The sequence below is a fragment of the Balaenoptera ricei genome, chromosome 9, assembly GCF_028023285.1.
Source record: "Balaenoptera ricei isolate mBalRic1 chromosome 9, mBalRic1.hap2, whole genome shotgun sequence".
In the NCBI taxonomy this organism is placed as follows: domain Eukaryota; kingdom Metazoa; phylum Chordata; class Mammalia; order Artiodactyla; family Balaenopteridae; genus Balaenoptera; species Balaenoptera ricei.
Genome location: NC_082647.1, coordinates 42,339,387 through 42,355,588, shown reverse-complemented (window position 1 = coordinate 42,355,588; position 16,202 = coordinate 42,339,387). Strand labels below are relative to the sequence as shown.

The 16,202-nt window shown below is 48.5% G+C and overlaps 1 protein-coding gene across 1 annotated transcript in view; it reads left to right on the top strand.

The window, feature by feature from the left end:
• The first annotated feature begins 1,296 nt into the window (after positions 1 to 1,296).
• Positions 1,297 to 16,202, top strand: part of EEPD1 (endonuclease/exonuclease/phosphatase family domain containing 1) — a 115,907-nt gene continuing 101,001 nt past the window's right edge. Inside the window, exons 1-2 of the mRNA XM_059933614.1 lie at positions 1,297 to 1,784; positions 2,213 to 3,272. Of these exons, the coding sequence (XP_059789597.1) occupies positions 2,395 to 3,272 (878 nt within the window). The 5' untranslated portion in view covers positions 1,297 to 1,784; positions 2,213 to 2,394. The remainder of the gene's footprint in view (positions 1,785 to 2,212; positions 3,273 to 16,202) is intronic.

The following is a 16,202-nucleotide window of genomic DNA, read 5'->3' as shown; positions in this document are numbered from 1 at the left end:
CGGAAATCCTTTAGCTTTTATGTCTAAGCTAGTTTGACTTGGATTTCTATCACTTGCCATTAAGAGTCCCGACCAGTATACACAGTCAGAAAGGCGATAGCATTTTGCCAAGCCTTGGCTGGCTCTCATTTCACATCTGAAGTTCCTCTGCGTTCCCTGAGAATTGGTTTTTGTTGACCTAGCCTGGGAAATTTAAAGCTGAAGCACCGGTCACACTGGTTGGGGATGAAACTTCAGAGGTCACTGAATACCCAGGATCAAAGTATTCAACGGTATCACCACACCGTTTGTTTAATCGAGTACTCTAGCTCCGTGTATCCACTGTAATGCAGCAGGCTCTTTAATCTTTAACTAAATTACCATTTAGTGGTATGATCCAAAAACTCTTCTGAATTTTGGGAAGCAGCCTCCATTTCCAACTAACACGTTCTTCCTCCTTAATAACTAGATTTCATACTTATAGAAAATATCCATATTTACTCAGTGCACTAAACGTGCAAACGAACAACGCTATGTGACCTATGTGAACACACCTCTAATCCGTGGTGCGCGCCCTCTCCTAGTAGCACAGAGTTGCTAGGGCTGTTTGAGGACCTCTCTCAGCAAGCAGGGCAAAGGTAATACTCCACAGGAAGAAACGAGGACGCCGAAAGTGGGGGGCAGAAGTTAAAAAGATCCCATTCAGTCCTCTCTCGAACGTTCTCAGATAGAACTGAGGCGAGGCCCCTGACCCGCAGGGGTGCCTCCCCCACTGGGAGTGCCCTCGCCCTGTCCCCACGCCCCAAAGACGGACTAAACTCGGGCTGGCGGCCCGGTAGCTTCTGCCGCGCCCCTGGGTGCAGCCCACCGAAAAGCAGTCGGGCAGGTCTCGCCCCGGGAGAGGCTAAAAAGCCTCCATCCCGCACAACCAGCTCTCGGTCCCCGGTAGCAACCCGGGCTCAGGAGCAGAAGACCCGAACACAGCCTCGCGTTGACCCGCCGCGGCTCCTCTGGCGTCGGCGCCGCCTCTTCAGTCTCTAAATCCCGCCTCTGCGCCCCCGGGGTCGCCTCCTCCCGGCAGGGCCCTGCCTCCGCACTCCCCGTGCCATCACCACCCCCACGCGCTCAGGCCAGCCCTCTCCCAGCAGAGCCCCGCCTCTCACACTCCTGGGCCCCGCATTCCTCCACCTCGCGTCCCGGCCCCGCCCGCGCGCTCTCGGGTTTGGAGCTCCCAGGTCCGGGCCTAGCGCTCGGGCCCCGCCCCCACGTGCCCCGGAGTCCGGGGGAGGAGTTGGCGCTCTGGAGGAGGCGTGGCCGTGGTGCCAGCGGAGGCGCGGGCGTTGCGGCCGGGACTTCGGTTTTGACACGGACGGCGAACGGGAGCAGTGTCTCTGGTGCTGGGGTGTGGACGCGGTTCTTGCGGATCCCGCGTTCGAGTCGGGGGCAGGACTTTTTGTCTGGATCAACGCAGCTGCGGCAACGCAGCAAGTCCTGGTGCAGCCGCAAGACCTGGTACAGCCGCAAGACTTGGTGCAGCTGCGGCGGCCGGATTTCACCGCCGCTGCCGCCTCCGTAAAGCCCTGCAGCTCCTGCCGGTTCTGGGAGAGAGACTCTTGAGAGTTTCTCCAGCAGAAAGAGCTGGGACGCGCGGCCCGAGGCGGCGTGGGAGGGATCCCGCGGCCCGCCCCTGACCCGCACCCGCGCGGGCCCTGGCTCAGAAGGCAGCGGGCCAGCGCTGTCCTGGCCTGGGCTCAGGCCTCGGAGCCGCAGGTGGAAGGAGGAAGCCCTGGAGGAGCGGCTGAGAGGTGGGGCGCCGGAACGGCGGCGGGTCTGGTAGGGGGCGATAAACCCCTTCTCCGTGCCCGCACTAGTGAGGACGGAATTCCAAAGTTGCTGGTGGCGCTGAGTGCCAGATGGGGGCTACCGAAGCAGGGGGAGATGGCCCCAGTTCTGGGAGAGTTGAGAGAGGCAGGGACGAGAGGTGTAGGCTGATGGGGATAGGTCCCTTTCCAAGAGAAGCGACTTATAGCGTTTTTGGACCCCAGTGTGATAAAAATTGGACCTCACCAGAAATCCTCATGGACCAGCCCTCTTGTATGTGTGTTTTCAGAGGTTCACAGACAGGCATCAGCCCTGGACTCCTGGCTAAGAACTCCAGCTCTAGGTAGGGAGTGCTAATGCAAACTGATTAACTGATTCGATCGATTTGTATGTTTATTAATTTGTTTTCCAGGTGGCCAAGTGAAAGGTGGTTTGGACACGCTGGGCATGGCTATTTAGTGTTTGTCTGTGGTAACCATTTCATGCCCTGAATCCTGCACCTTCCCTTCTGTGCCTGTGAGCTGCGCTTCCTCCCTAGCCAGAGAGTTCTTCTGTGGTGGTGAGGCCTTCCTGGCCCCTTGATCCTGGCCGGCCATGGGGAGCACCCTGGGCTGCCACCGCTCCATCCCCCGGGACCCCTCGGACTTGTCCCACAGCCGCAAGTTCAGCGCGGCCTGCAACTTCAGCAACATCCTGGTGAATCAGGAGCGGCTCAACATCAACACGGCCACGGAGGAGGAGCTGATGACCCTGCCTGGGGTGACACGTGCGGTGGCACGCAGCATCGTGGAGTACCGCGAGTACATCGGTGGCTTCAAGAAGGTGGAGGACCTGGCCCTGGTCAGCGGCGTGGGTGCCACCAAGCTGGAGCAGGTCAAGTTTGAGATCTGCGTGAGCAGCAAGGGCAGCTCGGCGCAGCACTCTCCCAGCTCCCTGAGGCGGGACCTGCTGGCGGAGCAGCAGCCTCACCACCTGGCCACCGCCGTGCCCCTCACCCCGCGCGTCAACATCAACACGGCCACCCCGGCTCAGCTCATGAGCGTGCGCGGCCTCACGGAGAAGATGGCCGTCAGCATCGTGGACTACCGCCGCGAGCACGGGCCCTTCCGGAGCGTCGAGGACCTGGTGAGGATGGGCGGGGTCAATGCCGCCTTCCTGGACAGGATACGGCACCAGGTGTTTGCCGAGAGGTCCAGGCCCCCGTCCACCCACACCAACGGGGGCCTGACCTTCACCGCCAAGCCTCACCCCAGCCCCACCTCGCTGAGCTTGCAGAGTGAGGACCTGGACCTGCCCCCGGGGGGGCCTACACAGATCATCTCCACTCGGCCTTCGGTGGAGGCCTTCGGAGGCACAAGGGACGGGCGGCCCGTGCTGAGGCTGGCCACCTGGAACTTGCAGGGCTGTTCAGTGGAGAAGGCCAACAACCCTGGGGTGCGAGAGGTGGTGTGCATGACGCTTCTGGAAAACAGGTGAGGACAAGACCCACCAGCGGTGCTGGGTGTGAAGGCAGCTGTTGCGTGGCCTCATTCGTGCATGCAAATGAGTGGATTTTTGGGGGGTAGGGAGAGGGCAAGATTTTTAAATCAGTGTTCTTGAGGCCCCAGCCAGTACTGTGCAGTATTCTGAGTGGCTGAGCTCTTCTTCTGCTCCAGAATTTTCTGAATACAGCTATCTGGGCTTGAGGTCTGTATCTTGAACATGGTATATCTGAGATCAGTTCCTAACTTTGGGGTAAGTGAAGATTGTATTGGTGTTACTGCTTTGGAGAATATAGTTTGGCTTACAAGACTTCATGGGGTTCACACCAGATCAGGCACTCAGAGCCTGGGAACTACTGCAGTTTTGCATCTATGAAAGAGCTACTTGGATTTCTTTTTTTCTTGGGAGGCAAAGTCACATTCGTTCCACCAAATATGCCTATTTGTGTGCAGAAAATCATCTTAAAGGCCAGGTATTTGCAAACACATGTGCTATGTATATTTACCAAAATGCTGTGAATGAATCACTCTTCATTCTTTTCCCTTATTTAGCTTGAAGTTGGTTTTTAGGCCCACAGTTGCAGCCCCAAATGTATGTAACCTCTCCTGTCCCAGAGTCAGAAAAGTCCAAGCTGAAGTGTGGTGAATATTGGCCAGATTTTCCCATTTGAACCATAGAGGATGAGAGTTGTAGGATGGGCTCTTATCACTGAGTGTTTACATTATTCACAACACTGCTTTCTGTAGGAACTTCCATTAACCCTCCCTAACACAAAACAATATTATTGTAGCAGTAACTCGCGCTGTTAGTGCAATAGTGTATTATATAACATAATCAACTTTGGGAAGGAAAGAAATGTTTCTAATGGTCCCTTCCAGGGCAGAAACCCTCTGATCCCGGTCTGGAGGGAATTGGCCATGCCACCCCCCAAGACACAGTATGTTTAGGGCCACTCGCTGCTTTCTTTTGCACTGAGCTGTTGGTGAGGCTGGTGAGGTGGCAGTTAGTGACATGAAGTGACTTCTCGGCGGGAAATCACAGTGCATTGTGGCAGAGCATCAGGATAAATGAGTGAGGAGAAAACCAGGTCACAACGTTTCCCTGGCACCGTCCCACTGGCATGCTCCGTCACTGAGGATTGAGGGACCTTGCACCAGCTCAGGGAACGGGACCTGGGGGACCCCTGAGTGCTCTTCCTGCACCGCCATGTCCTCTGTTTTGCAGCATAACTCACTCCTTTTGCAAAATCATCTAGTTCACAGGTGAAAACGGGACTCAGCCTAGGAGGTACTTTTCGGGACTGGCTTGGCAATTGTTCTCTCCATCCATGGCTGCATGGGTGTATGTATGGGCAAGGAGAAGGGAGGAGGAGGAGGAGGAGGGCTAGCTATTTAATTCCTATCATGAGTTTTCTTAAGGCTTAGTTTGGGGGGTGGAGGAGGATGAATCAGGATCTGAAGTTGCCCCAATAAGAATGATAGACTGGGTAGCCCTTGCCCACTAACTATGACAGAGTTTTCAAGTGTGGTCTCTGGACCAGCATCAGCAACTGACTCAGAAATTCTGGGTTTCTGTGTTTTCACGCACCCTTTGGGTGGTTCTGATATGCACTAAGGTTTGAGCCCTGTTGTACTGTGTATCGGCAGTCAGCTATCCCTGTGGGTTGCCCTGTAAAGCGCCTTCCCCTGCACTGGCTTTTCTGACAAGGTCTGTGAGTCCAGGCAGAGCTTTCTAGGTACTATTTTCTTTGGTTGTTCTGATCATCCTGTTATTCAACCATATGATGTTCTTTCTGGCCAGAGTTTGAAGGATTTATTCAGATTTTAGAACAGATGAATGTAAAGGGTAGAAAATGGAAGAGTGAGCAAGAAACAGCCGACCTCAGAGTGGGCTCCGATCTGCAGGGCAGACCTGGGGCAGCCAGGGGCACACCGAGGAAGAGCGCTAGCTTGTCCAGCGAGGGATTTGTCCTGGTGTCTCATGTTTGGATTTTCTCGAGGGGTGATGATTTGTTGAAGGTATTTGACTGCTGTCCTCAGGTGAGAGTGCAGGAAGAACTTACCCAAACCCAGAAGGGTATAGAAGGGAGCATCTGGGAGTGACTTTAAATGTGACTTATGTCCCCATCACATTTCTCACACTTGGCCACATCTATTGTCCTGTGGGTTGGTGGTTCCTTTTGCCTGTTCACGATGTGTTCAGTATTCTGGGTGCTCCAGGCACCTTGTTAGTGTTTGGTAAACCTGAAGTAATTGGCTTAGGGCTTGACCCCCTTCAGAACTGGAGTGGGTCCATTTGCCTGTGTGACTGTCCTAGGGCACCAAAAGATGCCTGGCTGTGATCACGTGTCTTCAAAACAGCAGTGCACATTCTCCAAGAGCTGTGTTCATCCTGATTCACAAAAATCTCTCACATTCCAGCTGATCCTTTTATTAGTAAGAGGAAATACATTTAGTTTCAGCAAGAATGGATGCATGTAATGTTTTGGGTGGCTCTTAATTTTCATACATTAATATATATGTAGTACAGGAGTTACCTGACTTCTGGGTGTGCCTTCATATTTTCCAACAGCTTTCACATTCATTTGATTTCTTCAGTAACTCTAGGAAGTAGGTAATGCATGCTTTTACTAATGAGTCTCCATCTCTGGGTGAGGAAACTAAAACCAGAGAAGTTAAATGACTTACCTCCATCCCACAACTCATTAGTGACTCAGCTGGGACTAGGACCCAGAACCTTCTGACTTTAGACCCATGCCCTTCACAGGCGTGCTGTTTTATAAGCACCTCACCTTTATCCTGCCTCTTGTTCAGGCATCCCACACTCTGCCTAACCAAGGGCACTTGCCAAATTGTGTACTAGTCCCATTTTCTTACATTAAAACCATTGTAAAGGAAAAAAAAAAAAAAAAACAAACCCAAAACGAAAACCCTTGGCTCCACCTCTTAATGTGTTAAACTGATAAAATTCCTTAACCTCTCCAAGTCTCAGTTTTTCCATATGTTAAATGTAGCTAATGGGGAAAAAAGCCCACAGAAACACAAACGCTTGGGCACTTCTTTTGCAAAGAGAGTAGCTGGCTCTTGTTTTCCTCTCTGTGGGTTTGCTTTAGTAGGTGGGGGACTAAAGCATGCCTGGGTGGGACTCTAACGGGATAGTCTGCTCTGGCCCTGAGATGCTGCTGCATTGGTGGACAGGTGTGTATGAGTTACAAGAAATCATGTTTTGCACGTGAAGCCTGAGATAGGACAGCAGAAAGCTCAATAATCACACGATCACCAGGAGCCTTCAGGGACGTCACGCTGTGGCACAGAACCGACGGGTTTCATCAGATTCCTTTGCCAAATCTCAGTCTTAGGCAGTGTTTTTCCTTGTTTTCAGTATTTATGGAGCAGGACTAAAAGAGGACTGCTTCTGCTAAATACCCTTGCAAAATTTGGTGGCAGCCCGCCTATGGAATGAAGATTGTTTCTTTTTTTCTCTTCCAGTTTTACTGAGATATAATTGACATACAGGACTGCATAAGGTGTACAGCCTAATGATCTGACTTACAGACGTCATGCAGTGATGACCACAATAAATGTAGTGAACCTCCATCATCTCATATAGATACAAACTCAAAGAAATAGAAAAAAACATGTGTTTTTCCTTGTGATGAGAACTCTTAGGCTTTACTCTCCGAACAACTTTCATATGTAACACACAGCAGTGTTCATTATATTAATCATTTTATACGTTAGGTCCGTAGTACTTACTCATCTTTTAACTGCAAGTTTGTACTTCTTGACCACCTTCCTCCAATTTCTCCTCCCTCTACACCCCGCCTCTGGTAACCACAAATCTGATCTCTTTTTCTAAGAGTTTGTTTGTTTGTGAAGTATAATTGACCTACAACACTAGGTTGGTTCCCGATATACAACATAGCTATTCGATATTTCTGTATATTTCAAAATGATTACCATGATAAGTCTAGTTATGATCTGTCACTATTCAAAGATGCTACATAATTATTGACATATTCCCCACACTGTACATTTCATACCCGTGACTCATTTATTTTGTAATTTGAAGTTTGTACCTGTTAATCTCCCTCACTTATTTCTCTCCCCCTGGCCCCTTCTGGCAAGCATCTGTTTGTTCTCTGTATCTATGACTCTGTTTCTGTTTAGTTATGTTTGTTAATTTGTTTCCTAGATTCCACATATAAGTGATATCATACAGTATTTGTCTTTCTCTGTCTGACTTATTTCACTTAGCATAATATCCTCCAAGTCCATCCATGTTGTTGCAGATGGCAAAATTTCATTCTTTTTTATGGCTGAGTAATCCATTCTGTGTGTGTGTGTGTGTGTGTGTATAAACAATATCTTTATTCATCTATTAATGGGAACTTAGGTTGCTTCCATATCATGGTTATTGTACATAATGCTGCAGTGAACATAGGGGTGCATATATCTTTCCAAATTAGTGTTTTTGTTTTCTTCAGATCTATGCCCAGGAGTGGAATTGCTGGATGATATTGGTAGTTCTATTTTTCATTTTTTTGAGGAACGTCCATACTGTTCTCCATAGTGGCTGCACCAATTTACATTCCCACCAACAGTGCACGAGGGTTCCTTTTTCTCCACATCCTCTCCAGCATTTGTTATTTGTGGTCTTTTTGATGATAGCCATTCTGACAGGTGTGAGGTAGTATCTCATTGTGGTTTTGATTTGCATCTCCCTAATGATTAGTGATGTTGAGAAGGTTGTTTAATTTTTATTTTCTGTTTTTTGCTGAGGAGTTGTTCTGTTTTGGAAAGTCCCTTTGGTTTCTGAAAGCGTAAGTCCTGTGCAAGCTGACAGATAATCTCCAAAAGAAATAAGGAGGTTTAGCATCCCACTTGTACATTTTCCCCATGGCCTCCATCAGAAGGGAACATAAAGTCTTGAGCCTTTTTACGGTCTGAGTCTGTTTTCTTGCCTCGTGTTTGTTTGCGATATCAAAGCACAAGGTGAATTAGTGCCTGGCAGCACGCACTCATTGTGAAAAAAGAGATTTTAGTTGATCAGACTTGATTAGTAGGCTCAATGTAGACACAGCCCATCTTGTCGTTTGATTCATTCAATGAAAAACACCTATTGAATGGCTGCGGTGTACGTGCATATGCTGAATTCCGGAGTCAGACTGGCCCTGTTTTTAAACCAAGTTAAGCAATGTGAATCAGCTTTTATGGCTCAGCCTCAAAACAGTCTGAAAAATCCATACATTTTATCAAAAGTCACTGAGTAGGACTGATACCTGGTTGAATTTTTCCTTTAAGAATAATGGGCTTGGGCTTCCCTGGTGGTGCAGTGGTTGAGAGTCTGCCTGCCAATGCAGGGGACACGGGTTCGAGCCCTGGTCTGGGAAGATCCCACATGCCACGGAGCAACTGGGCCCGTGAGCCACAATTGCTGAGCCTGCGCGTCTGGAGCCTGTGCTCCGCAACAAGAGAGGCCGCGATAGTGAGAGGCCCGTGCACCGCGATGAAGAGTGGCCCCCACTTGCCACAACTAGAGAAAGCCCTCGCACAGAGACGAAGACCCAACACAGTCATAAATAAATAAATAAAAGAACGTGAATTTCTAAAAAAAAAAAAAAAAAAAAGAATAATGGGCTTGGGTCTTCCTTGGTGGTGCAGTGGTTAAGAATCCGCCTGCCAACGCAGGGGACATGGGTTCGAGCCCTGGTCCGGGAAGATCCCACATGCCGTGGAACAACTAAGCCTGCGCACCACAACTACTGAGCCTGCGCTCTAGAACCTGCGCACCACAGCTACTGAGCCCACGTGCTGCAACTACTGAAGCCCATGCGCCTAGAACCCATGCTCTGCAACAAGAGAAGCCACCGCAATGAGAAGCCCGCACACCGCAATGAAGAGTAGCCCCGGCTCGCCGCAACTAGAGAAAAGACGGTGCAGCAACAAAGACCCAACACAGCCAAAACAATAAAATAAATAAAATAAATAAATTTACTTAAAAAAAAAAGAATAATGGGCTCATCCTGCGGGACTGAAAGGTAGATGGATGCAGCCAGACATAACATCTGGGGGCAAAGTGCCCAGCAATCCCCTTAAAGTAGAAATTGTGAAATCTATTTTGACAGCTGTGGAAATGGAGGCTCAGAGGGATTAAATGGCAGCCATGTGGCCTTCAGAAATGGAGATGTTGGAATCAGGTTTTGAAGCCAGACGTTTGTTTGATTTCAGAGCAGGGAGTGGAGGTGTCTCTTCCCCAATTCCACGTCCCTTGACTGACCCCCGGCCCACCTGCTCTTTCCTCCCTGTCTTGGGTCTGAGGCTGGCCAGGCACCAGGGCTTTCCCTAGACTCTCGGGACTGTGTCAAGCCGCTGGAGGCCTCTGCTCCCTTCCTGTTTTTGTTCCTCGGAAGGACAGGGCCTTTGGCCAGAGGTAGAGCACTCCAGAGGGCGCCAGGGCCCCTCCACCTGGACCCTCAAGTGTGAGTTTGCGTGCGACCTTGGCTCCACTCCAAGGCGGAGTTCCGGTTTTCTGAGCCAAGGAGATCTGGGTGGTTTCCAGAGAGAAAGGTGGTCAGGAATAAGACTGCTGAGGATTAATAAGGGAAGAGAGTGTGAATGAAGGGAAGGCCTGGGGTGGGCGGATGCAGGCTTTATTTCACCCAAGGGAAAGCTGTTACTTTTGTCTTTCCAGAAAGCTGAGCCCGTTTGGGACCTGATTTGGTGAGGGTAGGGCGGGGATGTGGAAAGTATTGATTCTTCCAGGAGATATTCATTCCTTTATTACTTATTCATTCATTCAACAGAAATTTTTTGAGCTCTCACTAAGTACCAAGCTCTGTGTCAGGCTCTGGTAATAAAGTGTAGGACAAGACAAAGCTGGTGCTCTTATGGAGCTTCCATTTTAGGTAAGAAGATGGACAAGTCAGTACACAGATAAATAATTACGGGGAGTGGCGAAGGCTGAGGGTGATGGAGGCTTGCTGAGTAGATGGGGGTCAAGGAAGCCTCAGCTGAAAGCTAGAGTCAGCTGAGGAGCCAGGCATGGAAAAACTTGGGGGAAAGAGTGCTTCACCTGAGGAACCAGCAAGTGCAAAGGCCCTGAGAGTGTTTTGGAGAGAGTGGAGTCCCGGGAGTGGCAGGTGGCTAGGGCTGCAGGGGGAGGCAGGGCCAGGTGGGTGGGCCCTGCAAGGCTTTTACTTTAACAGCGGGAGGAGGCCACAGAGGATTAGAAGCAGAGGGGATGAATTAGCTGTTACCAGGTTGCTCTGGCTGCTGGGGGAGCCGCTTGGAGTGGGTGCTGGGAGTTGAGTAGAGAGGCTGATACAGAATAAAGGCTGAAAAGGATGGTGACGGGGGGAGCAGGAGAAGTGGGTGGGGATAAGAGGATCTTTAGAGGCAAAAACTGGAAAGACTTGCCTGTGTTTTGGTTATTGTGGGGATTAACTGGGTAGATTCCTAGAAGACAGGCTCAGAGGCATTTAAGAAATCCCGGGGCTGACTCACCTGCCTCTGCATTGTGTCGGCATGATGCAGCTTGCTGACCTCACCCCTCCATCTGCTGTTGCCTCACTCTGGACAGGTGTGGGATCTTGGTCCACAGTGGAGGGAGGAAGAGGCCTTGTGGTCCTCTGTGCAGCCCGGGTGTTGGGCTATACCCCGCAGTCCTCCAAGCCTTATAGTTGTCCAGCCTCGAGACGAACAAAGCACCCAGAGACAGTGACAGAGACATCAATTGTTTATTGGACTGGGGAATCTTACACAAAGGGTCCTGGATCGATACCCCACCTTGTTCGGCAGACGGTGGGCAGGACGTGGCAGCAGTCTTTGGTACTTGCTGGAGAAGGAGGCTATCGTTTGTAGGGGGGAATTGACGTCCGGTGTGCTCATCAGTTACCAGGGACTAATTAAGCCCTATAATTAAGAGGATTGGGTAGTCATGTGAGTGAAACAGGGACTGGTCGAGCAGGGGTTGTACAGAGAACAAGAGAACAGCCATCTTAAATGGCCTAACCACACACTGGGCATCTGACAAGGCCACTTCTGCTGTTTAGTATCAAGTACACGTAGAACAAGGACATATATGGGGAGTTTTAGGTAACTATTTCTATCAAAAGACATTTCCATAAGTTAAATTCAACACTGATAGAGCACTTACCTGGTGAGGTCAGAGGCACAGGGAGACCCCGCCCTGGCATCAGGGAGGTCACAGTCTTACAAGGAGACACGTTCGCAGGTACTTACCGGGGTGGGGGTGGGGGGTGGGGGGTGGGGGGGGATGAGTGTTTTGAACGAGGAGGTCAAGCTTAATAAGCACAGGGGTCTGGTACCTGTTAGCTTGGCTCTCGCAGGTGGGTGGAGACCTCAGCACAGAGGAAGGATTGGAGGACAGGACCAAGTCAGGTGGTTGGAGAGGAGTTAGTCCGGTGGGCGGGGCTGGGGTCTGAGCGGCTAGGGTCTTGTCGGCGTGCAAGTCGCCGCTCCCACTGCAGCCGCCTGGTGAGGAGGAAGTCAGAGGCAGCTCCCGACATGCAGGGGTCCAGCTGGCCCACCGCCCGGGCTCGGCTCTGGAATGCTCAGACTGGGAACGTGGCAGGCTCCCACACACGGTGCCTCACGGTAGAGAAGAGCGTTGAGGTAGGTGTTATTTTTCTTTCAAAATTACCCTACCTTACAAAAGATTTCATCCTGGAGTTCCTTAATAACAATCTCTGCCAGTAACAAATAAAATCATGCATTTCACTCGAATGTGATGTGTTCATCATGGACACCCTGGTCTGTGTGTAGTCATGTGCAGCTTAGTGGAAATTCCACACCAGTGAGTCTTATCTGAACATCCAGGATAGGCCACAGAAATGCCCTGCTCTGTTTGGAGTCCTCAACAAATACTTAGGAACCTCAGAGACTTCCCGATCCTATTCCTGATGACTGTACACAGGCCTGATCTGGATGGCAGTTTTTATTGTAATGTTTTGATTGACAGCTGCCAAACAGCTGGACTCCAGTGGGTAGAAACCCTGGGGAGATGTGCTCAGAGTAAGCGGTTCATTATAAAGAATTTTTTTTTTTTAATTTTAAATTTATTTTTTATTTATTTATTTTTGGCTGCATTGGGCCTTCGTTGCTGTGCGCGGCCTTTCTCTAGTTGCAGCGAGCGGGGGCTACCCTTCGTCGCGGTGCACGGGCTTCTCACTGCGGTGGCTTCTCTTGTTGCGGAACACGGGCTCTAGGCGTGCAGGCTTCAGTAGTTGTGGTTCACGGGCTCTAGAGCACAGGCTCAGTAGTTGTGGCGCACAGGCTTAGTTGCTCTGCAGCATGTGGGATCTTCCCGGGCAAGGGCTCAAACCCGTGTCCCCTGCATTGGCAGGCGGATTCTTAACCACTGCGCCACCGGGGAAGCCCCTAAAGAAGTCTTGAATCCTTGTACTAAACTACTGGGTAAAGAAACCCTGAGTTTTCTTTACTGAGCACAGCTGCCTACCTCTGTTGCTCAGTTGTTTGTTTCCAACAAGCCCTTGTTTCCTGCGAATTCTATTTTGATTCAGCCATTACCTGATTAAGCTGTTAAACTGGGCCTTCAATTGTTTTATCTAGAAGCTGTTGTAAACTCCTGAAATGTGATGCCAAGAGAATGTTGTTCACGTGGTCACATTGAAGGTTGTGTGCGTTTTGGGTGTGGTTTTATTGTGTTCTAGGGATCTGAATCTGGTTTGCTCACCCAAAAGCTGGAGGGTGAAGTCACTACTTCGTGTTTCTCAGCTTATGCTAAAAGCATGGTGTCTTTTAAAGTGGGAGGGCTCAGGTGGATTGTTGTCTTTAAAAATACTTATCCAATTCTCTATGAAAAAAAAAAAATTCCCCAGAATGTATTTTCATTAAGCAAATTCAGTCTGACTTAAATATTTTTGCAGTCTCTGTTTTCTTAAATGGGGAAAAAGTAAAAATTTTAGTGGCCTCTAAGTACCAGTGATTAGGCTTGGGACTCACCTGCCGGTAGATTTGAGGCTTTGTCCTTCCTTGCTTGGTGAGCAGCCTCTGCAGCTGCAGGTCATTGTGTCATTTTACTGGTTAGCTCTTTGCGAAGTGGTTCCCAGTTGTTTTTAATTTGAGGACTCATTTTAAACAGTGAAATACTGCGTGTCCCTCCCCCTCCACATATGGTGATTATATTTTCAGTGTCCGTGACCGTGGTGGTAGTAGTAGTTGTACCAAGAACAAAAACAATGATAGTTAACACTGATAATTACTGTGGCTGATGGCTTTACACTGGATACCATCATCAGTCCTCTTACAGATAGAGGAGAGATGGCTCAGGGAAGCTGAGTAATTTTCCCCAGGGTCACACAGCTTTTAGGTGATGGAGCTTGGATTATAATCCAAGCAATTAGATTCCAAGGCTTGATGATAAAAAGCTACTGTTAGTTCACTAATGCTTTTCCACAAATTTGTATTTTATTCATCACCCCAGCCTTTTTACTGGACTAGGTGCTCCCTTAACCACCTTGGTTTGAGTTCCCTAGTCGTGATCTTGCATAAGTATGCTGCTAACAATATCATTTTGTGTGTGTGTGTGTGTGTATCCAGTATTTCTTTATTCAAAGTGGAGCAAGGGTATTTGCAAAGCAATCTGAGTGTGGGATACTATATTTTTATGACTTTCCAGTCTTTTTACAATCATCTTGCCCACACCTATTTTGACAGCAGTCTCTTGAAACAATTTGCTTTCATAGAAGCTTGGCTAACATTCATCTTCCTTTTCTTAGAAACAACTTTTTCTGCTCACATTCCTGTTTCGACAGTCTGTGTCACATTTAGGAGACCACAGTAATATATACAACTGACAAAAACAAGTCTGGGGACAGACATAGCTGACCCTGGGTGAGCATGTGATGCCCCACTCGAGAGGGGAAGTGCACCGCTTATCCTCCGGGAGAGCTCAGCGTGCCACGGGTGCCCAGCTCTCAGCATGTTTTACGAAGGGAGTGGGGACAGTCTGGTGGATCCCTTGAGCAGAGGTTGGTTAGGACAACCTCTGTTGTGTTTTTAAGAACACTAGTACCTGGGCTCAAGTTACATTATTTCTGGAGTCTAGAGACAGCATTTGCTGTGGATGTATATTGCAGACCCCTGGCAGTAACTGTGGGTTGTTACTGATGCACTGTTGTTTTTTCCAGAAGATTGACTCAAAAATATAACTAGTTATAAGGTCAGGAGTTCATTGACCCAGTTTCTTCCCCCAAATCTCGTGCAACTTTTAGAAATAAAAGAGGTAAAGGAGTAATGAGCTCTTTAAAACAATCTTGACCTAATAATACCTGTACTAGTCAGCATTTTCTTCAGTGCCATAGATGGCCCGCTTATGAAACTCATGAATAACTGTGAGCTGGGAGGGATTTAATAAGCAGGTGGACTGGAGTCGATGGTGTATAAAACATCTTTCCGAGTTTGCAACTCTGTACTGTCTTTTTTAACCGTTCTGAATTTAATGTTCCAGTTCAATTTTTGTTCATGTTAAATTCATGTTCATACATGTGAAACTGTGTAAGAGACTCGTGTCTCAGTACTCACACACTGGGCTCTGTTAAATGCCAGGCAGGACTGTTTGGAGTAGATTTGTAATCTTGAATTGTATTAGTTTTGATGTTTCCAACACTTACAGTAAAAGTGCAAATAGTTGTTAGATATTGTGAGAGTTTCAACTTAGATATTGTGAGAGTTTCAGCTTGGAAATAAAAGGTGCTTCTGTCCTTTAGACTTTTGGGTAAATTGAAGAACATCTGAGACTCTAGATGATTGTTCAGAATGTTACTATTTGCAACTATTTATCTAATCTATGAAAATCAGGAATTTCTTGTCATTGACCTACCAAAGCAAGATATAGAAATAAACTGGGTGATGAGTGAGAGATAAGACTGCAGGATTACCCATAACCCCTGATTCCAGATACATATCTGTGTTCATCAAAATAACTGTGGTATTTTTATTGATGGATTATATTGACAAAGGCTATATGTTTAAATGTATGCAGTTCTTCTGAATCACAAAATCCCTTCCAACCCTTAGGCTTTTTCTCCAGAGAGGGAAAATGGTCACTATTTCTACCAAATGCCCTTCAATTCAGAGAAGGAAAAGTATTTGTTTTTACAGGTAAGATTGTATTAGTTTGCTAGGGCTGTCAGAGCAAAGGAGCATAGACTGGGTGGCTTAAACAAAAGATATTTATTTTCTCACAGTTCTGGAAGTCTAAGATCAAGGTGTCGACAGGGTTGGTTTCTTCTGAGGCCTCTCTCCTTGGCTTGTAGATAGCCGTCATCTCCCTGTGTCTTCACATGGTCCTCCCTTGGTACCTGTCTGTGTCCAAATTTCCTCTTCTCATGAGGACATCGTCTTATTGGATTGGGGCTACTCTAATGGCATCCAAATACAGTCACATACTAGAGTACTGGGGGTTAGGACTTCAACATATTGGTTTTGGGGGATATGATTCAGCCCATAACAAGATGGTGTAAGAGAAATCGCCCAGGGACTTCCTCTTCGGCTTTTTGTGAGAAGCCTGTTCCTCTTGGTTTTTCCTGGGGCAGTGATGATTTCAAGTACTTGTTTAACAGTTTAAATGCTGGAGAAAGCTGCCTTAGAGTTCCTGGAGTGACAGTCTGCTGGACAAGAGGAACGGCTTTCTGGCCGGGCCACGGCAAGTATACACCAGCAGTTAGGGACTGGGATTTGTTTCCCTTGAACTTCTCTCCTTCCACCTTGCCAGTCCTTGGTTTTCTCCTGAAATGCCAGCAGTGACCTGAAACCTTCTACCCACCCCCGCCAAGGCAGCGGCTCCACTCTGCCAAGTTCTCTGCTTGCCCTTGGCTACGAGTAGTGGTGACACATGAGTTTGTCTGCCCTTTAGAATTTTAGTGCCCTTTAGCA